Genomic DNA, 23,847 nt, shown 5'->3' with positions numbered 1-23,847 from the left:
CAGCCCCTTCTGAGTAAGCTGGTCTTCATAACGCAGCCATCATCTTAAGGGTGGTGACACAGAATGCTGCCCTCTGGAAGGGATCTTTGATGGCTGGCCTACCATTTGGGATTGGGGCCTGGCAGTCTTAGCCCTGAAAGCAGTAGTTTTGGGAGGCTGGGACAGGGAGGTGGTAATGGTTGTCTTTTATTGAATGTGGGGAGCAGGAAGGAATGGCAGTGGGAGGAGTGTTGGTGTAGGACAACATGCAAAATGTGATGGTGCTACTACATGTCTCACCTCCATCCCATCTGGGGAAATAGAGGTGCGAAGGCTCTTTCAGGTGGCTTCACTTTGATGTTGATGCTGTGTAATGACAAGCCTGTGCAAAGTAAGATTGTTATATCATCTGACCAGTTGTATGAGGAACAAGTGGACCTGACTTGCTTGCCTGAAACCTCGCTGAATGAACCTGAGGTAGTTAGTTTGACTCCACCGAGGGCCAAGTTAGGCATTACCCTTTTTGATCTCCACAGTCACACAACAACTGCAGGGAACAATTAAAAAAGAGAGCCCAAATGGGCTCAGAATGGCACCACAGGAAAAGAAACAGCTCCTTACCCACCCCTCCAAGGAGTTCTCATTTGAAAACCGTGCTGGAAAGGGGAGTTATTTTGCTGATTTTACTGCTCCACATGCACAAAATACTTCACATGGAGCAGCAAAATCTGTGAAATAACTTTTCACACAGGAAAACTGCCCTGGAGGGAAGCAGGAGCCCTCTCTCCCCACTGCAGCACCACTCCAAGCCCATTTGGGTTTTTCTTTTTCTTTTTTTACAAACAGTTGCCCATAACCGCTGTGTTGCTGTGGGGATCAAGTGAAAATCTATGCAAACCCACGCAAAAAAAGCAATGTCTCATTATCTCTGACGCTGGCTGTTTTTAAAGTCCTTCACCAGCTTTGGACTGGAGGATGAGGTGGAGGGTAGCATTTCTTTTCATGAGGTCTGAACTGATGCTTTCCTTTGAACTAGTCAGCCAGCTAAGACAGAACAAGCTGAAACTGAATCCAGACAAGGCAAATGTGATGCTGATGTTTTAGAGGGACTGGATCCATTTGTCTTGGAATTAGCTTTTGCAGAGCAAGTTAAAAGCCTGGGGATACTCAAAGATCTGGCATTGCTGTTTGAAAAGCAATTGGTGTAGTGGCAAAAAATGTCTTCTACAATCTGCACCTGGTTCACCAATGCTGTCCTTTCTTGGATTTAGCCAATCTGCCACTGATCCGTGCTTCTATAATCTTGTAAGTTTAGCCTGCCCTTAATGATAATGTGGAAACAACACCTGGTTCAGAATGCAGCAGATCAGTTCTTGTCAGGAGCTAGTCGATGGAACATACGTCACTCATCTTAAAATAGATACACTGGCTGCCAGTTTGTTTCAGAGTTCAATTCAAGGTGCTGGTTATGATCTTTAAAGCCCTTCAAGATATCGAGCCTTCATATCCAAAGGACCACCTCTTCCCATATGGTCTCATGCATCAACTACGGTCTTCAGCCTGTCACCTATTGGCTGGTCTCTCATTTAGATTGGCTTGCCTGGCATCGATCAGAGCTGGGGCCTTTCCCATCATGGCTCCCACACTATGGAATCAGCTCCCTAAAGAAGTGAGGGTGGCCTCCAAGTTGGAGATCTTTAGGAAGCACTGCAAGGTTTGCTTGTTTGCCAGGGGTTTTCATGGGACACTGGAGGTTAATTTTACTTTGGTTTAAACTTTTAATGCTTTAATTATTACTGTAATCCACCTTGAGCCAAGGGGAAAGGCTGAGTATAAATACTGTAATAAGATGCTAACAAGTCACAGCAAGCCTGACAACCAATGAGATGATTCTAATGTCTGTTCCAATGCTATGAACACCACCTGTTGTCTTCAGAATAGAGAATCTCCAATGTGAGAGGGACACATAAGGGCAAATATTAATCCAGGAGTTTAATTTGCTGGGCTTTTCTTTCTGGTTCATAATAAGATGACAAGAGGAGCTAGAACTTTATTCCCAAATATTCCAAACATTATTCTATTCAGTTATATTATTCACAATAATGTTTTAGGAGAATTATGTGCCATTTTTGTAACTGTGCTGATTTTTGTATGGTTTTTTTTTTAACAAGAAGATGCACAGTGGTAGGAACAGGATAGATGACTGTTCCTGGGGAAGGAGCCACAGCAGGGGAAAGCTATTGCCTTCATGCCTTCCTAGTTGGTTTCCTGGGGTCATCTGGTAGAAAACAGGATGCAGGACTAGATGTATATTTAATCTAATCTAACGGCAGAACTTTTTAATGATCTCATGGATCATGGTATACATTTAAATGGAGAAAGTAACGGAAGTCATGAAAAAAAGATATGGAATCATACCCACACACAGAAATTCCACTCTCTTTGAGTCTTGCAAATACTGCTTGTGGGACTTTAAAAATTATCTCTGCAAGCCAGAAGGCTAGAACCTTATTTTTAAAAGCAAAATTCTGTGCCCAGTAAAAATACAATTGTGAAATTCTGCACATGATAAATTGAAGGAAAGAGTCTGATTCAGCAATTATTGTGACTGCATGAAAAAGCTCAAGGTTGTCATACATGGAACAGCTTCAAGAGCTAACACTGCAGGTTTGCTAAGACAAGGACTATAGGAGGACACTAAGTCATAAGCCAGACACAAGATTAAGAAATCTTTTCAGGACAGTATCTTTTGACTTTATCTTTCCAGTATGTGTAACCTAAACAGACACTTTCTGCCAACCCTCCAACATATGAAAATTCTTTGATGGAATGTTAGATTTCTGGGATACAATTTTTTTTTGTCTGCTTAAGACAGATGTCCTACCTGGAGCCTCACTCTCCTAGTCTCCTCAGTCACACCAGGAGGAAAGGTCACTTTGATGTTAGGGTTGACTGTTGAAAAAAGCAACGCTCCGTCCTTAGGGACACTGCATTCATTCACCACAAGTCGAGATACAACCAAGAACCAGGAGAAGTGAGGGACACTGCAACATGCCAGACGCTTCTGTTAGTGGGTTGGAAGAACAGAAACATTTGTAACATGTGACAATATTTTACATTTACAAAGGAGACCAACTCTTTAGACATTGTAAACAAATGGATTAACAGGGCAGTGATTTATGCTAGCAGTCCTTGAGGCCTACAAAGGCGACAATACCTATTCGGTTTCACAGATATACGAAATCCCTCTTTAAAAGCTTTGACAGCATAAAGAGCACACAAGCCATCAAATAATGTGCAAGCTATATGCTAGAAAAGGACACCGATCTCCCTTATAATTCAAGCTTCAGGCGCCAACCTTACTTACAAGTAAAGTTGTAAGTAAAACAAGGGCAAGAATGTTAATGAATAATCAAAAGCTACGGGTGTTGTGAACTGCAGCCTCTAGAAAATGTCCTGCCAATACAAAAAGGAAAGCAGATGCTTTAAACTCCATTTCACTCTTTATGTATGCTCCCTTTAAGCTTATGCTGCAAAGTAACTGATAGATTTTTAACTGGAAACAGTTACTGTTGTTGGCTTACCTTCCCTTTCCATTCCACTTTGGATCTTAGATCACTCCACTTCTGCCGACTGAAGGTTCGGATTATGACCTCGCGCTCATGAAGACTTTGAGGGAAGGCATAAGGCATCCAGATCTGCACTTCCTACCAGGCAAGACAGAATGGATGGTTTGTAAAGAACAGAGAAAACAATCCTACCCTAACTCTGCTTACTTGGGTCAAGGACAGGCTGTAGTTGGGGTGGGAATAAGATAAGATGATCAGACTGTTCATGAGCCTCATTGGCACCAGAAAGTCAAGCAGGTAAATGGGAAGATGCTTTAGCAGATGTACCTAAGTACGAATACTCCAACATCAAAAAAGAGAATGCTTAGTAGTTTCTACAATGGAGAGGGAGGGATTCCAACTGACATGCCAGAAGTGAGAGGCAGGGATATCCCAACACAAATTGGAAAGGCAATGAGTGTGCACTTTATTACTACATTCTGCAGTCTTCTGGCTGTGCATGCAGCAATGATTACACCACTAGCACAGGATGTGCATATCCACAACTGTTTTTAGGGGATCAGGGACACAGTGGAAGCAAGAGAGTTGGAGACTTTCAGTTTGGTAGAGTTTTATACTGTGCAATTCATTTTGTGTTCTTTAACTTAGTACTTGCCATGAGCTTTAGGAGTAGGGCACTAGAAATTCAGGCAGGTAAATGGGAGGCTCATTTAGCAAATGTAAATACATATAACTTATTGGTAAGTTCTTTGAGCTACCAGTAATTTAATAATAGTTGTAACAATTCTGATTTTTTACTGGGTTTTATGTGCTTATGTGTTTTATTATTCTTAAACACAATAAACAGTTCAGAATAAGATAAGATGTGGGACATACTGCTGAAACAAACTCTTGCAGCAGTTATTTTCTAAAATGGGCCTGGATTTACACCAATACGAACCCTTCTTTCTAAACTGGAAATTTCACCACTCCTTTCCAGAACTGGTCTCCTCGTATCTGACAAGAAGAATACCTTGGGATATGCAGAAAGGGAGAGGCATTCCACTGTTAACTGCCAGACCTGCCCTCGTGTTATTAAGAAGGCTTATGAATATGGCAATATCAGAAGCCCCTCTCTGTATGCATTTTAAACACAGAAACACTGTCTAGCAAGGCAGGAAACAGCTGCCAGATCCTGGCCAGGAGCTGGAAAATTACGAGCATGTGAGTCACCAGACAAGACCAGCTTTCAGCACCCATGCCCCGGAGATGTGCAAAGATCCTAAAACAATAGGGTCTTCTAGGAATTCCTGAATTAATCTCTTTAACACATCCTGCCAATCTTCTCTTTATCCACTCTCCCATTCTGGGCTATTCAGAGCTTTGATAGCCTCACCTATTCAGCCACTGCAGGTCATCAGTCATCAATGATAGCTTTAGTTTTGCCCAGGAAGGTTTAATCCAACCTTTCCAGTTTTACTGTCTCACCCCAGAGACAGCTTCCCAACTCAATGTCTCATCCCGGAGGCACTTCCAGATCTTTGTCTCGCCCCAGAAGACCACCATTAAGTCATTGTTTTGAGGCAGAAGATGCAATCCTGCCCCAGGGTATGTTCCACAGTATCAGTGGACAACCCCTCTGCCATAGCTGTGTGCATGCCTTCAGATCCAGCATCCACCCTCAGACTCCCATCTGAGTTTCTCCTGCCTTGAAGCGCTGGTTGCTCTACTCTCTCTCTCATGGACACCCTCTTCTGGATTGGTAACTATCACCCAAGTCCCCAAATCTCTCTCCAACTTTCCTCCCTGTTTTTTCAGTTATCCCTGTGTATGTGCTATGTGTTTTGTGTGCAGTTGATTATTTTATAAATAAAAACCTTTTTGTTTGAACATCCACTTGTTTATTGAAAGAGTTCTCTAGAGGGACAATCCTCATATACACAGGAGGGGATCTTGCAGTTACCTGCCTCTCCCTATCTCTCCTTGCACGCTAATTCTCCCAACTCATAAGGAGACCCCCATTTAGGGTAACACCACATGCTCAAAGGCATTCTAGTATTACATCACTTGTTCCACAGCTGATAGTTGGCATTGTACACAGGTATGGAGGCTGAGCCTTGCCAATACCTGGTTCAAATTAAGCCATACCTTCTTAATGTTTATTAGTAGTTTCAAGGTTGTTATTTCTAAGTAGCTCAGCCATTATTATTGGTGACCTACATTCAGTGACCATTGCTTTGGCTGGCCAATCCAATTTTGTCATGCTAACCTCTCTAGGTTCCAAAAACAAGAGCAGTTCCAGTCTGAACTCCTTTGCTACTTGATGAGCTCTTACCTCCTGGAATTCAATCCCATGTGGCTGCAGCTCCAGGACTTGGCTTAGGAGGATGTCATGATGTTTCAACTTCACCCACTGTGGGTCAGGGGAACATTTTTGGAAGCGAATGGTTACTGAAGAAGTGGTGGCGCCCCGTGGGAAGCAGAACTGGACACCACAAGTCAGGAAAACTTCACAACCTTCTGGGGTCACAGTAAAACTAAGAAGACCAAAACAAAAAGCAGCAATACTGTCACAACATCATAATTTACTGTTCTTCAAGATGCTTGCCAAAAACAAAAGAGATTAAGACAGACTTCTAGATTAAGTTATAAGACTACTGTAACAATTGGTATGTCTAATTTTCACTGTGGTCCCATCTGTGGATACTAAAATCAAGAGATTGGGGCTATGGGCAGGCCAGACAGATAGCTCTACAAACCTGAGAAAGCCCCAGGTTTGCAGAAAAATCTGAAGACCAAATTGGCGGGGGGGGGGGGGCGTGTTAAACTCTCCAAAATGTTAGAAACAGTGCCCACAGGTTTAAGAAATGAATGCCCTCAGTGGCCATTATTAGGCAAACGCAACAGTACTGTTAGCCTTCAAGACTTGATATATGTCATTAAAAGGCCCTGGGAGGTGGCAAGGCTTTTTCCAGGGCTGTTTGGCCATTGAGGGAGGACTCATCAGGGCCAGCCTGGTAGCATCCACCAGGCAACCTGCTACCATGAAACCTGCATGAGTAACCCAGGCCGAGCTGCTTGCTACTATTCGAGAGCAGCCACTACAAAATAGCCAGTGTTGTATGTATAGTGGTTAGAATTTCAGATTAGGATCTGGGAGACCAAGTCTGATTTCCCCCTCTGCCATGGAAACTCATTAGGTGACTTTGGGCCAATCACACACACAGACTAACCTAGCTCACAAGGTTGATGTGAAAATAAAATAGAGGAGAGAATGATGTAAGCAGCATTTTGGTTCCCATTGTGATGAAAGATAATGTAAATAAATAATAACTATATTTGAAGATGGGGGCTGATAAAAGGTAGGTTTGCTGGTAGATGGGAAGGAGAAAAGGAAACAGGAAGAGAATTTCAGGCCAGCCCAGAAGAGACATATAGCGTGGGGACAGGGATACAGGAAAAGTAAGGTGCTGCCCACAAGTCCTTGCAGGTTCCCCACTGTGCAGCTGGGAACAACTCAGCGAGTACCACACTACTTAGCCCAGCCCAGTGGCAAAGCAGGCACAGTGTAAAAAACCCCACGTTCAATCCCTGTCCCCACCAGTTAAAAGGCCCTAAATACCAAGGCTGAGAAAGACTTCTCTCTGCTGACATCAGAGCAGGCAATACTGAGTCAGGCAGACCAATTGTCTGACAGTCCCGCCACCCTTTCATTAAACTGCAACTATTTTCTTACGAAGAAATAATGTGCTGTTCCCATTTCAATATAAATAAAGCAGCGCAGTTAGGGAGAAGTGGGGAATAACTGTACTGTATTCTCTTGATAAAGTAGTCCAACTCAGGTGCAGTTTCACTAGCAGGTTAAATATGTTGTTAAATGGTGACTTTGCCATTAAAGACATAAACCCAAATAAAGATTTTGATCTGGCCCTAATATAAATCCAGGAATATCAGTTTAATTCTGAGGGCATAAATTAGTGGCAGAACTGAGAGTTGTAGGCAATATCCTCTCTCTTGACGGACAAAGGATGTCCAAGCTTTCTAAATCTTTGTCACGTGAAATGCAGCAATGGATTTTTTCAGTTACACTGTTACACTCAAAGCTATGTATGTATTCTTGATCAAAGGGTAGTTATTTGTCATGTGATGGTGGGGTGCTGCTTAAGTAACATTATCTCCAGGCCTCCTGACCACTCTCCTCTGGGCTAGTCTTCAGAGGCAAAGGATTGGGCTGTGCTTTTCGGGCAGTGGGCATGCAGATTTCTTGCATCTATCAATTTTAGTGCTGGCTGTGTCAGGGAATCTTACTGTGTTCTTACATCTTTCCATGAAATCTTGCATGGGCTTCCCTGCTCCAATAAGAACAGAGTGGTGGATCATCCAATATAGTTGTTTCACAGAACACCTCAGAACCTCTCAAGGTAGACTCATAGGCCCCAGCGCATAGTTTAGGAATGACTGAACAAAAGAGGATAGGATGGATGTTCCCAAGTGAATACAAACATCAGAATGGCACCTTAGTACCAGGCAAGAAAAGAAATTGCCGCTAAAGCCCACCCTATCCCACAGTATCTCTCGACACATATGCTTTGCACTAATGAGATTGTGTTTAACAGGTATAAAGCTGTTCTGAGATAAATAACTCTCTCATGCCCTTCTCTTCTTATTCCTTCATATGCCATTTGACTTACAGCATGATACTAAGCATGTTTTATTTGAATTAAGTCCTACCGAGTTCCATGGGATGTACTCTCTAGTAAATGAGGAAGGGCAACAGCTCAACAGTAGAGTACATAATTTGCATGCAGAGGTCTCAGGTTGAATCCTTGACACCTCCAGTTAAGGGATTTTGGGAAAAATTCACAGTCAAGCTCTAAGGCTGCCATCTGGGAATGTATGAAGCTGCCTTATACGAACTCAGAGCCCCTGCAAGTCAATGCAGACAGTACTGAGTAAGATGTGTAATTGATTTAGCATAAAACAGCTTCATCGATTCTAAGCGTACTTAAATAGCAGATTTTAAGCCTCTTCTATGTATTATTTACCCTGAAATAATTCTGAACAATCATCAATCTCTGATCTGTTTATACATTATACAAGAAAAATATTGAGATTTAAATTGAAGTCTTAGCCTGAGCAAGATCAGAGGCTGTTGATTCCAGATATCACATTTAAAAACTTGTGTGATGCTCTTATCGCTGACTGACAGTATTCACAATGATTAATGAATGACCCTGGTCAGTCAGAGCAGGGTGGGAGCTGAAATTCTGAGCAATTTCTTCTTCACAGGGTGCTAGCCCCAAAACTTGTTTGCAATGTTAGGGTCAGTCCTGGAGTGAAACACAAGCAGCACCACTAAGCATGTGAACAGCAGCTTTCCATCATCACTAAGTGACTACAGGCTTTCCTTACCTATCAGAGTTAGCTCAAAGCATTTTGGTGCTTGAAACAGAAAATCCACAGCGCCCGCACTGATAAAAAGATAATAAAATACATGAAAATGTGCTGTCCCTTTCCAAAATCTGGATTCTGAAATCTTACGGCCTTGATAATTTATTTACTTCATTTATCCCCTGCCGTTATCTCCAATGGGGACCCAAAGCAGTTTATATCATTCTACTCTAATTTATCCTCACAACAACCCTGTTAGGCTGAGTGTGTGTGACTGGCCCAAGGTCACTTGGTAAGATTTCATGGCAGAGCAGAGCTTCAAATTTAGGTCTCCAAGATCGCAGTCTGGCACTCTAACCACTACACTACACTGACTCTCACTACAGTACACTGGTCCTGTATTAAATTCAGTCCTAAGGACAAGAGTTTTCTGGACGGGCAGTTTTGTTCCCAGCACCTCTGTTTAGAAAACAAGCAGAGCTTGAGGTGAGACATTACCTCAGGATAACAACTGTGAGAAAACTGCCTATGAATCCATGACCGCTTATACAAGCCCTCAGAATACAATTTGGGTACTGCCCCCCCAACTGAATTAGCAGGAGGATCTGAGACAGAAACTAAACTGAGGAAGTATTAGCTAGAAGAACTATACCTATCCTCACCAGCGCCAAGAAACAGTTTTTGTAATTCTTTGGAGCTGGAGTCATCTGCAACAAATCAGAAAACAAAATATGACTATGGCTTTTTCAAATGAAATGGAAAGCATTCAGTAGTACTTCTGTAGGGAGTGTATGAGACTTTACTTCAGCAAGGATGGCCCCCAAATATTTTATCACCTGAGGAAGAATATTTACCACAGCTCCTGTGGTATGGTTCTCCATCAAATCTTTACAATTAACTCTGCAAGCATGCAAATGTTTAAAAATCAATGAATTGATAAGAAGATTTTTATACCACAACAGTGATTGTGAATTAAATTACATAGCAAATAAGAGCAGCAGGTTTTTTGCAGAGGGAGGGGAAGATGCAGAAAGGAACAATGTAAGGTCAGTCAGAATAGCACAATTATGGCACAACTTATAATTGCAGGGTTTCGAGGAATAAGGGCTCAGTGGTAGAGCTCATGCTTTGCTTGCAGAAAGCACTGGGCCCAAGGCTGGTCATCTCCAGTAACTACCTGATGTTGAGAAAGACTTATTTTGCCTGATATTCTGGAGAGCAGCTAGGCAATATGAGCTAGATTGGCATGACATGGTACACAACAACCTCATATGTCCAAATTAATAATACAGAACACTATACAATTAGTAGGAAAAGGTGCACCCAGGTTGCACAGTCTTCAAGAGAGGACTGCAAAGAAAATAAACAGGATTACCACAGGTATGTTACCAAAGTTAGCAAACATTATGCAAATGTGAGTCTCTCTATGTGTAGGTCAGGCATGCAGCCTAGCTGTGGCTCTCTGATTCATGAAAAGAAAGGCTGCACCATGTCTTCAATTGACAGTGCATCTCCCACAAAACACAGCCTAACAGGAGATCATATCCAACACTTACTTCCAACTGTCACTGGAGACAAAGTGATAACAGCTGTTCACCAGACAAATCAAGCAGAACAAAGGCAATTTACCTGGCTTCAGAGGCACTTCAGGTTCTCCTAGAGGATTACCACGGAGATGCACAAAGGGAGAGTTCTGGATCTCTGGGGGGATGATGCGCAGTCTATTGTTCTGCAGATCAAGCCTGGACAAGTTTGGAAGGCAGGCAAGGGATGCAGGAACTGTTACCAGAAGATTGCTGTGAAGATGCAGCCACCGCAGAGACTGCAAATTGGCTGCAAGTCAGAACAGGACTTTTTTTAAAAGATCAGTCTGGCCCTTGATAAAAAACCCTCCTCCTCTACTTATTCCAAATACCTTACAAAGGATTTGGAATTTTGCAGTAAGCATTACAACATGCAGGTATCAATCCACAAATCACTACTAAAGTTCATACAGAACACCTGTATTGTACCTGCTTACAGAAGAGAATTACCTATACCTGCCAGAGGAATTTACAACGTGTTTGGCTGATGTGGAATATAAAGATAAAAATCTAAGAGGGAAGAACCCTACTACGTGCTTGAGGTCATAGCTTAACTCAAAAGCATAACACATTTCCTTTTTTAAAAAAAATTCCCCTAACATGTGACACTTTATACCCCAAGGGCACAATCCAGCCAAAGTCACTTTTTAATATCACTGCTTTCACTATCAGCGCTAAACATGTGTTTTATTTTTCCATTATGAAATCAGAGAGATTCAAAAGTACTCAACTTTGGGTAGATATTTTCCTATACAAAGGGGGTAAATTGTGCTGTGTTATTTCAATACATACACATATAGAAGTTTTGGTTGGTTTTAAAAGTTCACTTAAAAACCTACGTATCAGGGTTTATTAGAACTCAGTGAAAGTGAGAAAAACTGAAATGCTACGTGTTAGAGACGTGTTTCAAATAACTTCAGGTATAGTAAGAACACAACAAAATAGCTGCATTTTGTAAGGTAAACCATCAAATAGTTTTGAATAAAAATAATGCAAAGGCATTGGAAAGTTACATATATATTCTGTACTATCACTATTTTATTTTTCCACACCTAGCACTAAAGTGGGTGATGTGTGCCAGTCATGACAGCTGAAAACCAAAGCCATCCACAGACACAGTAGAGATTTCTACATACTTGGAGGACTCCCAATATGAAGAAAAATGAGTGTGTAAATTAAAAGGAACTCTCCCCTCCCTCCCCCGCAAACACAGATAGAGACTGAGTATACTCTAGGTGGTATGGAATGCTGAGCACAGCTGAGCATCCATTAAAGAGATGGGAGAAAACCAGAAAAAAGAAGGGGAAATTGGCCTGCTCAAGCTTCGAAGAGTTTATAGTATCTTAAACATGTCTAATTATAATTTTTTTAGAAACTGCAATTTAGTTGGATTGTATTTGTCCTGAATACCAAATTAACAAAATGCTAATTATCCTACAGTATACTTACAATGTAAGGCTCTTTGCAGGTGCCACTCCCATCAGAGATGGAATTGCCTACTGGCAATAGAACAATCTGTTCAGTAGATGGAATTGCCTACTGGCAGTAGAACCACCTTGCTCCCTTCCGCTTTACTATGGATTTCCTTCTCATTAGAGACCTGTCAGATCTACTGTGCTGGCACTTTTAAGAATGGGCATTTTTTTCTGTACAGAGGGGTCTTTTAGTTAGAGATACTGGGAAGCTGTTTTTACCTTTTTTTTTGTGCCAACCGTGAAACAGGTCCTATGATTCTTATACACTGTTAATGTTTTGTTGTTTTTAATGTATTAATGTTGCCAAAAACCACTCTGACAGTATCAGCTGAATAAGCAACCTGTCCTGTGTATGCCCTGCTGAATTCAATGGGACTTACTTCTCAATAATGGTGTACAGAATGTGACAGTGTATAGAAGGATCTTAAACACATACTTATTGCCTACTGGCAATAGAACAATCTGTTTTAATCCTGCTTTAATCTCAGGATTCACCAAGACTGTGCTGCAGTAGGAGCTGTTAACTTGCCCTCTCTTATTCAAGTGCATATCTTACCAAGAGAGCTGGGGATTCCTGTTAATCTATTTCCTGAGAGATCCAGCTCTCTGCAACTACCCAGGTTTCCAATCTCTTCAGGAAGCATTTCCAGTGCATTTTCAGAGAGGTCCAGTGTCTGCAGTGCTGTCAGCTCCCCTATGCTCTGTGGCAGACCCCTGATCTGATTTTTCATGGCAGAGAAGAAAGTCAGCTTCGTGAGCCGACCAAAGTCCTCAGGCAGTCCCTCCAAGCTGTTGTGGCACACCAAGAGACTAGTGAGGCTAGCCAGCTCTGTGATGCAGGGAGGCAAAGCACGGAAGCTATTGAAGCTGAGATCTAGATGAGCAAGGCAGTGGAGGCTCCCAAGCTCTTGAGGTAAGGACACTAGTAATCCTCTCTGACAAACTCCAAATTCATCCCTGGCATGTCCACCTGCAAGACAAGGATAATCCAGGATGGAAAAGTTTCCAGTTTCATTCACACCCAAGCATCTATATTGGCTATAAAACATCATGGAAGGCTAAACAGAGCTCCTGAAGGTGGTACTGGGAGTCCATGCTATACTCCATGTTGGGATCAGCTCGTTGGGGATCTCACCATCAAGCAGCTGATCCAAGCCGATGGGGGTGAAATGCCCCTTTCCCTGTCACTGCAAAGCGGCACAGAAAGGGGCATTTAAACCCCCAGATAGGCTGCTTGTCGGGGATCTCCCCACCAAGCAGGTGATCCAAGCTGGCAGAGGTGAAATGCCTATTTCCGTGCCACTTTGCAGTGGCATGGAGAGTGGTATTTAAACCCCACAAACCGGTTCATGAACTGGGGCAAGTTCATGATTCATGAAACAGGATGAACCACGAACCACATGGTTAGTTTTTTCCCCAGTGTGTGCCCACCTCTCTCCTGCAGGTGCCAGGCTGTGCAGGGTGAAGTCAGCAGCAGCCCATACACGGGCTTTCTCCATGGTGGCCCCATCCTGTGGAACGACCTGCCTGAGGAAGTCAGAAGAGCCCCCCACTCTCCTGGCTTTTCATAAACGATGCAAAATCAAACTATTCAAAAAGGCTTTTTACTCAAACGGGAGGGCTGTATTGTAGGGATGGGGTCTCAAATGCTTCGCTAATGAGTTAGGGACCACAGACTTCATCACTATATTGCCTTACACATTATCTGCTGCTTTAAATATGTACTCCTATATACCACCAGTGCTCAATGTTGTCTAATGTTAGTCCTAGAATTGATCATGTTCTGCTTCAGTATTTTTCCTACTCTGTATTGGATTCCTGCTAATACTATGTCTTTAAACTTGTATCTATGTACCCTATGGCACTGTTTATGGAAATGTCCTTGATACTGTATTAAAATGTACTTGATACTGATTGCACTAATCTCATACTGTGTAATCTGCCTTGAGTCGCAGTGAGAAAGGCAGACTATAAATAAATAAATAAAAGTAAATAAATAAAAAGGGGTACCAGTGACTCCCACTCTTCCTCATGGCCTTTGTGCTGAGGGGGGTTCTATTTACCCTCATGCTAATAAGCATCCAAATGATACACTGGGGAAGACTCTCCAGAGATTTGTAGCAAAATGTTATCAATACTACATCTTAATCAATAAGCTTTGTTAGTCCAGCAATATGTCATCTGTGTTTGTGTGAGTTAATTACCACTCTCTTTTATTTTACCTCAGGATAACAAAGGGGGGGGGGAGCCTAAGGCAGACAAAGAAGTTATACACTGCAGAAATAGAGGAGCTCAAAGTCTCCTGTGTCCCATTTATATGCTTTGACAAACAAGTATTTTAGAACTCAATCACAGCACAGACTCTTTTCATACACAAACGGAGGGACAGATGACTGAATACAAGAAGGTTCGTACAAGAAAGTGCCACATAGGGAACGGAAGGGTCAGAGGAGAGGAGGGATGCCAGATGAAACTGTCTACTTTTGCCAGAAATGTATGATCATTATTCTAAAGATCAGAAAACAATAACATTTTAACCATTATTAAAATAAAAGCTTCAAAGAGAATCTACTAGAAGACCTGGCGTTTGGCCAGTTGGGGCAAAAATAAGGCAGCAATCCCAAGTATATGGATGAACACTACCCAAAATATCCCATCTTTATGTATGTTTGCTCAGAACATCACTATGGACAGCAAGGATTATTCCCAAGTAAGGATACAGAAAATCCATGTATGTACTGCAATTCTAGTCAATAATAAGCCGCAGCTGAAAGCTTATCTATCCATGTAAGTGGGATGCTCACAAGAAAACAAAAAAGTTTAGTAAAAGGAATAAATACATGGTTACCTTTGAGTACCAGGGATTTTAGAGCCTTCAAGACAGGAATATTGTTCAGTGTGGAAATGATAAAGTCCTCATTGCAATTCAGTCGTAAGAATTCCACTTGCACCACTTCTTCCCTTCTCATTTCCAGTAGTTTGAAGAACTGGTGACAGCCATTTGGGTAGACATCTAAGTTAAGCCTGTTGCCAGCCAAACAGGGACCAGCAACTGCAGCAGCCCCCGAAGCATCCTCCCCGAGAGGGTCCCCAAGCTCCTGTGGCTCTGCCATCTTCTGGTGTTACATCGCTGTGGACTGTACATGTTCCAGCTTGCCAGCCAAACAAATGCTGGCGATACCACAAAGAATTAAAATGAAGAAAGGAAGGCAAAGGCAGGATCTAGATAGAAGGAGGTAGAGGAGAAAAAGGGAAGATTTTTAAGAGCACATACTATTTGGAAGAAAAAGCAACAGAGGCTATGTTTTTGGCATTGAAAGTATCCCTATACATAAGAGCACAGTATATCATCACCACCACTACTCCACCCCAAAAGATTTTTCATCATCAGGAAGATAATGGCACAAATGTGATATAGCAATGAACAAGGAACTATAAACAGGAGTCTTGTAGCACCTTGAAGGCTAACAGAATTTTAATTCCAGCATGTTTTCACAGACTAGATGTAATGAGTAGATCCTCACTATGCAGATATTTTATGTAGGAGGTAAGGAAAATACAAAGAAACATCAGGGTAAAACAGTCTGTATTTTTTTTAATTAGGTTCCCCCCCCCCCCATAATTACATTGCACTCTGTACTTCCTGCATTTCATGGCCTATTGAGCCAGCTTTTTAAAATACTTGCTATATATAATATTTGATTTATATACTGCCCTTCAGGACAACTTAACGCCCACTCAGAGCAGTTTACAAAGTATGTTATTATTACCCCCACAACAAAACACCCTGTGAGGTGGGTGGGGCTGAGAGAGCTCCTGAGAGCTGTGACTAGCCCAAGGTCACCCAGCTGGCTAAAAACAGAGGAGTGGGGAATGTTTGCTGCATAGAGCAGAAAAATAAAACAAAAAACTAGTGGCACCTTAAAGACTAACAATATTTCACTATGAGTTTCTTCCATCATCTACCTATTTGATGAAGTGACCACAAAAATCATGATGAAATAAATTGTTGTAGGCTTTAAGGTGGCCCTAGATTTTTGTTTTATTTTGCTACAACACCTCTTTTCAATGCTTGGTGAAAAACCCTCCATTACATCTGATGAAATGGGCCACTTTCATAAAGCTTACATTGGAATAAAATGTCTTTAAGGTGCCATAAGACTCCTCTTTATTTTTACTGCAACAAACTAATACAGCTACCACTCTGGAACAGAGTACCTGATATTCAAAACAGATTGTGAATACATTGGTTATATTTCAGATTTTCCAGCCCTTTGAATTCACATTCCATACAGAGACAAAGCACATTATACAAGCAACCCTGTTCTATAACAAATGGTGACTTGATAGGGTGACCGCATAGAAAGGAGAACATGGTTTCTGTTCTTGTTAACACTTGTGCAGAAAAAAGGAATTTTTACAAATGTAACTTTTCTTATCATAGCATGACATCAGTCAGTATGGTGTAGTGGTTATACACTGTACTAGGTTCTTGGAGAAACAGGTTTGAATCCCTACTCTGCCATGGAAGCTTGCTGGGCAGTTGTGGGTCAGTCACACACTCTCAGATCAACCTTCTTCAAAGGGTTGTTGGGGGGATAAAAGGAAGAGAGGATAATTATGTAAGCCACCTTGGGTATCCAGTGGGGGAAAAGGTGTGGTATAAATCAAGTAATTTAACAAAACATGCAAGCCCTCCTCTATCCACAAGGGCCTTGTCCTCCATGGCATTCTCCCCCTCTCCTCCCAGAACTGAGGATAAGGTGCCAACTTGCAAAAGCCCTCAAAGAATTCCAGAATTGGTTCAGTACTCTTGCAACTCAATCCTAGGCACATTTACAGAAATTCCACTGATTTCAACAGGAATTGCTAGCAATTGTGGATAGGACTGCAGCTTCCTTTCCATCTGATTTATTAAAGTTCAGCTGCTATTTACTACCTGTAATTATAATAAGCCTTTATTATTCATTCATTAACAAGTTAAGCAATACTGAAAAACTGAGGCAACCTCAATTGGGCTCAAGTGTTAGTAAACATTTTAATTTCTCGGTATCTATGCCCTTTATGCCTCCTTAACATTGTCCCAGAAAGGTTTTCTCACTTTTAACAGTTCTGTAATAGTGAGCTGTATAGCTGCTGGACTTCTCTCCCACAATCTGTAGAGATGCTTTTCAAGGCGAGATACCCCCTAATATATCTTTCCACTAACAAAAATTCTGCTCATTGGAAAATTGAGATGATTTATTAATGCCTTGTGATTAAACTGATATATTACAAAATGGTAAAAGGTAAGCATTCAGTTGTCCTATAACAGGGGTTCACAGTGCGGTACCCATGAGCATGATGCCCACTAACACCTTTCCTGGCACCCGCAAAGTGTTTTTAGAAAGTGGGTGGGATCAGGTGTGACTTTTGCCCAGCAGGGCTTCTGACCGGCCATGTGGATTAAAAAAAACAACATCATTTTGGCAACAGCTGCTAGCTACTACAGTGCAAGGATCTTCATTGCATGACAGAAGGTAAGCTGTATGTGTGCAAGAAAATACAATATGTTCATTTTTAAAAGTATCCAGTTAAGCAGATCTTCTGCCTGAAATGTTGAGGAGTACCTATTAGAGTTATACATAACATCACTCCTTGACATTTTGTTTTTGGCTCCACTTCTTTTAGCAGCCATTTTTTTGGTTATGCCCACCACTCTGCACCAGAATTCCTAAAGCGCCCATACGCTCAAAACTGTTGGGGACTTCTGTCCTATAACTTGGTACTTGAGGAAAGGAAGAGAAATTTAAGAGAAGACAATTTCAAAATTTCAATAAACTTTAATCACTTATGAAACTAGATCATACTGGAGCCCAATTTACATGTATCCAGGCCTTTCATTAATTTAACAGACTTTTTCTAAGCTACTGCTTATACACTAAAGCTAAACAATAATTTCATTTAAGAATACAAATATTTATTTATTGGCAATCTTTCTCCCTGAGACTCAAAGCATATTACACAGTGTAAAACAATGCAGCTGAACAGCATCACACCTATGCAGTACACACTTCATACCTATCCTCTCAAAGAAATGTAGGATCTTTTTACAATTCTGTTTTAACCTGATTGTTATTCATTGCTGCCCTGACTCCATTTAAAGTGACCTGGGGACAGTGATTTCAAACAGCATTTACGTGCATTTGTGAACTATATGTGAACTGCTGTGGCCATTTCAAACAGTACACTTTTCTGGCAGTGCCAGGACTTGGTGCTGGCTACTTGATGATCAGGGCTATGTCATCAAGTGATAAGGCAGCAAGATTCCATGTGATTGCAAGAAAGGGCACTGTTCAACAGGAGATCCTCCCCTAAGAGTGATGTCAGCAGCACCTTTTGCTCGGGTTACCTGAGGAGAATGCTCTACTATTAGCTCTTGCTGTTAAAGGAACATGCTTGGTATTGCTAATGGAACCCTCAAAGTTGGTTTTTTCAAAAGGTCTGTTTCTGATTGCTTTTTTGGGGGTGGGGGTGTTGTTCATACATGTTCATCTGAAAATCTGTATATGGATCTGTGGCTAGATCACAGGCCTTCATTCAACACATACCAACAAACAGGAACGTGAAGTTGAGATTTTACTAATAGCAATCTAACCTTAACAATGCCCACTTTGTAAATATCGGAAATGCTCCAAATCTGAACAAAACCAGAGCTTTTTAAAAACCAGTTTGAACTGTAGTACTCCAGCATCAATGCACTGATATGGTGATCCATTAAAAAAAAAGGGGGAGAACATACTGGGACAATAAAAAAGGGCACAACAGGCAGAAGCACCACAGACATTTCAAACAGTTAAGTGTAGTGAATCAGAAATACACAGAACACTTGAGAATGGAAGAGTTTTTAAAAAAATGGATCAGCCCCACATTGCAAACAGAACACAAACAGCTTTGTGTGAAAAGGTAAAAAAATCCATTGGCTATCAGCAGCCAAACTGATCGTGTCTGAAATGGCATAAAAAAATCCATTAGCAACCAGCAGTCAAAATTGTTTACAAAGGCTCTGTGAAAAGGGACATAGTACAGATCCTTTTGAGAATGGGTTATTTCTGCCAGGAAAAAATGAAACTGCCCAATCTTTACAGTATGCATGCACACATAGTACAGCTATATAATTTGGGAAACAGCCTTAACTGGAAACAACATTATAGGCCATAAAGTTGAAGTATGAAACCAATGGGTTCCTTGGCAATCCTGTTACAATCGTTTCAGACTAACTTGGGAGCCAGAAAAATAATTTGAAAGGTAATCGAGAGGGCGCAGGCCCAACAACAACATGGGGTTAAGCCAGGCAGAATTTCTGGCCAAAAGATGAGAACAAAGTGGACTAAACAAAAATATTCTGCTCTTGGCCATTATGTGACATTAAAGCTTAATAAAAACAAGATGTGCCAAACTCAGACCCAGTCTGGAAACTACATCATTCACCCTGGAAGCTCTTCTTCCTAATCCCAAAGGTAGGGAGACTGATTGTGGTTTCCCAATGATCAGGAAAACACACACACAGCCTAATTTACCTCACAGGCAGGAGATGACTGGCCATTAAGAGCAACAGGATGCTTCGAAGTGGGACAATGGCACCCCCCCCTCCCAGGCCAGGCTAGACCTGTGACCCAAGGGCTGAACCCGGCCTGCCTAAGATCCGTGCAAGCACGCAAAGCGGCGCCCAGTCTACTTCGGGCGAAGTGGGGAGATATCACCTGGCCCGTGCCCCACCCAAGGTGAAGGAGGTGTCACCACCCAGCTCTGCCTGCCCAGTTGGCCCGAGGCATGGGAAATGGCGCTCAGACCAGTGTGCCCAGCCAACTGGGTAGACAGGCTGCCTCTTCCTTGATGCCGCCCTCCTTTGGAAGAGGACCGCGCAGGGGGTCTCCTGCTCCCAAAGTTGCTATGAGGATAAAACGGAGAAGGGAGGAATGATGTAAACTGCTTTGAGTCCGGAAATGATTTTTTAGTATCGCTCTCGATTCTCTGGCAAAGAGGAGAAACTCTGCAAGAAGTTTTCAGAAAACTAGCAGAGAAGTAGGAAAATGCCAAAAAGAAACTTTAAACACACGCTATACGGCCACCCCAGTCCTTACTCCCGCTTTCACCACCGAAAACTTTCGTACCTAGTTTGGGGAAACATTCTGGACGTTATCGCACTTACTCTAAAGTAAGGCCCACTGACTGCAGGACATGTCCTGCAAGCGAGTCCATGAGACCAGCGGCAGCGTCTACTTTGCTCCGCTGAAGTTTGCACGTTGCCGCCGCAAACAGAGAGTTTCTCCCAGGCACTCCTTTCTCTTAAAGAGACAGCTGCTGCTTGGCTCTGTCTCAAGGGCCCCGTTTGGTAAGCGAAGGGTTACCGCACGCAGCGTCGAAAGCCAACGAGTCTCTTCTGATTGCTAGGGACGTCGGGAAAATTGAGGTCCTTAGCAGTTTTAAAATGTGCAAGATGTTGCAAGTCATCTCTCTTTTTAGAAATTAAGGTTACTAAATCAAGGACTCCTAAACTTGTCGGCCCAGGCCGAATATACACTTCCTGATCCTTCCTCCGAACAGTCGGAGGTCCAGTTAGATTTGAGTATGAATGCAAGTCATTTCCCGGTCCGTAGCTGCTTGGCGGTATCCACATTTTTAATCAGGAAACATGGAAAAGACACCCAACAGGAGTTATTTAAATATTTGGTTACAGTTACTAAGATTAATGTTCCCAACTAAACTGGGCATGATTACTACTAGTAGTAAATAAATAAAATAAATGCATTGTCAAAGGCTTTCACGGCCGGAGAACGATGGTTGTTGTGAGTTTTCTGGGCTGTATTGCCGTGGTCTTGGCATTGTAGTTCCTGACGTTTCACCAGCAGCTGTGGCTGGCATCTTCAGAGGTGTAGCACCAAAAGACAGAGATCTCTCAGTGTCACAGTGTGGAAAAGGTGTTGGCAGGTCATTTATATCTACTCAGGAGGGGTGGGGTTGAGCTGAGTCATCCTGTAAGAGTTTCCCAGGGTGTGGAATGCTAATGGAGGGAGGCTTCACTGTATCCTGAGGAGGTTCTTTTGCATATGGATTGGTGCTTGATGTGCTAATCTTCTCCGCAGGGCTATTGTCGGGTGTAGAGTGTTTTGTTAGCCTGGTGTTTTTCAGAACTGGAAACCATGCTCTGTTCATTCTTAAGGTTTCTTCTTTCCTGTTGAAGTTTTGCTTATGCTTGTGAATTTCAATGGCTTCCCTGTGCAGTCTGACAAAGTAGTTGGAAGTGTTGTCCAGTATTTTGGTGTCCTGGAATAAGATACTGTGCCCTGTTTGTGTTAGGCTATGTTCAGCCACTGTTGATTTTTCAGGTTGTCCAAGTCTGCAGTGTCTTTCATGTTCTTTTATTCTTGTCTGGATGCTACGCTTTGTGGTCCCGATGTACACTTGTCCACAGCTGCAGGGTATACGGTATACTCCTGCAGAGGTGAGGGGGTCTCTACTGTCTTTTGCTGATCGTAGCATCTGTTGTATTTTTTGGGTGGGTCTGAATACTGCTTGAAGGTTATGCTTTTTCATAAGCTTTCCCATCTGATCAGTAATTCCTTTGATATATGGCAAAAACACTTTTCCTGTGACACTGAGAGATCTCTGTCTTTTGGTGCTACATCTCTGAAGACGCCAGCCACAGCTGCTGGCGAAACGTCAGGAACTACAATGCCAAGACCACGGCAATACAGCCCGGAAAACCCACGACAACCAAAATAAATGCATTTTGTAAAATCATATATAAATACACATATAGAGAGCCAGATCCTGAGGATCCTTATGGAGTTGCAAACGTGTAATTAATTAGCTGTATCTGAAGAAGTGAGCCCTGACTCACAAAAGTTCAACCCTTCCACAAATTTTGTTAGTCTTATTGGTGCTACTGGGCTCTTGCTCTTTTCTACTGCTACAGACGGACTAATGCGGCTACCCATCTTGATCTAAAAATATTGCTGTGTGCACGTATATGAAATACTTGTGTACCTTGCTTCCCTTGTAGTAATAATACATTATTCCTTCTAGTAAAATAGCTGGTCCATATTAAGATTACAACAGCAGCAAAAATGAGCCAAACAAGTGGAGTATCTTCATAGGGGCTCCCCAGTTTGCAGAAAAACAAGTTTGTAACTTAACTAAAACAAACAAAAATGGCTTGAAACTAGGCTTGCCAATCCCCCACCCGGGGCAGGGGATCCCCTGCTCCCACCTCCTCCCCCTGACCCCACTTACCTGGACAGCAGGAGGAGGCACGGCGCACCCCCACATCCTGGCACAGTGCGCCCGTGCCCCACAACAGGCCTGTTTCGGGCCAAATCAGACCTACGGGGGAGGGGGGATTTGGCCCTTTGGCGAGCGTGGGAGCACACCCCAGGCTGCCCTTTAAGCTGTGATGACAACACTTCCTGGAAGTGATGTCATCATACACGCCAGGAGTGTGTGCGTAGCATTAAAATTGCATACTGTTAACAGATTTTCCTTGAACCTCACATTTCACCAGCTTCATGATTTGTATGCTACTACTTTCACACATGTTGGATAATGTACTCTCAATGGACTATTCCACAAAACCAGTTGGCCAGAGGCAACTTGTAGTACAGTGCACTACTCTAGTCAAGTCCTGAAGTTACTGTAGCATAGATTAGCATGGCCAGGTCAGTGCTTCCAAGAGGGGGAAATGTTTGGGCTATCTGTAGCTAGAAAAACACATTTTTAGCTAACAAGCTTACCAGGTTCGTTAATAAAACAGCAAGATCTAACAAAACTCCCAAGATCTTGAGTCAGCTTACATAATTTTAATAATGACAATATTTTGAATTTCACAGTATTTCAAAATTTGTATTTCATGATTTCTTGTGGAACCCCTGGCTATGTCTTGCAGAACCCCAGGGTTTCACAGCTCCCTGGCTGGGAAACACTGGCTTAAATTATGCAACTATGTAGCTTTAGAAAAAACAATCCCTCATTACATTCCGCGAAAGCATTCCTAAATCAAGACTTGGTTGAAAAATACTTCTGTCTTGCCAGGGCTCGATTTCCATTTTCTTTTTCAGACCTAACTGTGTTGCTTAGGAAATTAAAGCTTATGCAAGCATACTTGAATGTACATGCTATTGAACACTATGGGGCTTTCTTCAAAGAAAGCTTCTCAGCCAACAAAACCATGTTTCCTTTATTTATATAAATTATTTATATGCCTGACTGTTTCCTGAGCACCTTGGGACCCAAGGCTGGTAAAAACAATATAAAAACAGTGCGATAAAACAAATATTAAACCAAGAGATAAATCAATCTGAAAAAAAATTAAGCCCCCACCAGCAGGGTATGTTCAGGTGGTTCCCAAAGCTCTTTGGAATTGCCCTGCTTTGCAGTCTCACCAGAATGTCAGGAATGGAGGAGCTCCCCACTCAGCATAACCTACTTCACAGGGTTGTTGTGAGGATAAAACAGAAGGATAAAATATGAGCCACTTTGGGTCTCCATTGGGGAGACAGGAGTAAAGTAATTAATAAAACATATTAATCAACATGGGAGATGATACAGAACCTCATGGTAATCACCGATCCAGAGGAGTTAGCCGTGTTAGTCTGTAGTAGCAAAATCAAAAAGAGTCCAGTAGCACCTTTAAGACTAACCAATTTTATTGTAGCATAAGCTTTCGAGAATCAAGTTCTCTTCGTCAGATGCATGATGCATGATGCATCTGACGAAGAGAACTTGATTCTCGAAAGCTTATGCTACAATAAAATTGGTTAGTCTTAAAGGTGCTACTGGACTCTTTTTGATTATGGTAATCACCGTATCAGCTCCCAATGAGATGATTCAGTA

At 42.2% G+C, this 23,847-nt stretch overlaps 1 protein-coding gene across 1 annotated transcript in view; it reads right to left on the bottom strand.

Moving 5' to 3' along the window:
* The window catches only part of PIDD1 (p53-induced death domain protein 1), a 28,580-nt gene extending 13,491 nt beyond the window's left edge, over positions 1–15,089 (bottom strand). The window contains exons 1-7 of the mRNA XM_054971944.1: positions 14,825–15,089; positions 12,533–12,946; positions 10,548–10,751; positions 9,571–9,625; positions 5,863–6,064; positions 3,564–3,686; positions 2,864–3,043 (exon numbers count right to left, since the gene is read on the bottom strand). Coding sequence (XP_054827919.1) covers positions 2,864–3,043; positions 3,564–3,686; positions 5,863–6,064; positions 9,571–9,625; positions 10,548–10,751; positions 12,533–12,946; positions 14,825–15,089 — 1,443 coding nt within the window. The remainder of the gene's footprint in view (positions 1–2,863; positions 3,044–3,563; positions 3,687–5,862; positions 6,065–9,570; positions 9,626–10,547; positions 10,752–12,532; positions 12,947–14,824) is intronic.
* Positions 15,090–23,847: the final 8,758 nt, after the last annotated feature.

The sequence above is a fragment of the Eublepharis macularius genome, chromosome 2 (genome assembly GCF_028583425.1).
Source record: "Eublepharis macularius isolate TG4126 chromosome 2, MPM_Emac_v1.0, whole genome shotgun sequence".
Lineage (NCBI taxonomy): Eukaryota > Metazoa > Chordata > Lepidosauria > Squamata > Eublepharidae > Eublepharis > Eublepharis macularius.
This window is presented reverse-complemented; position numbering and strand designations above follow the sequence as displayed.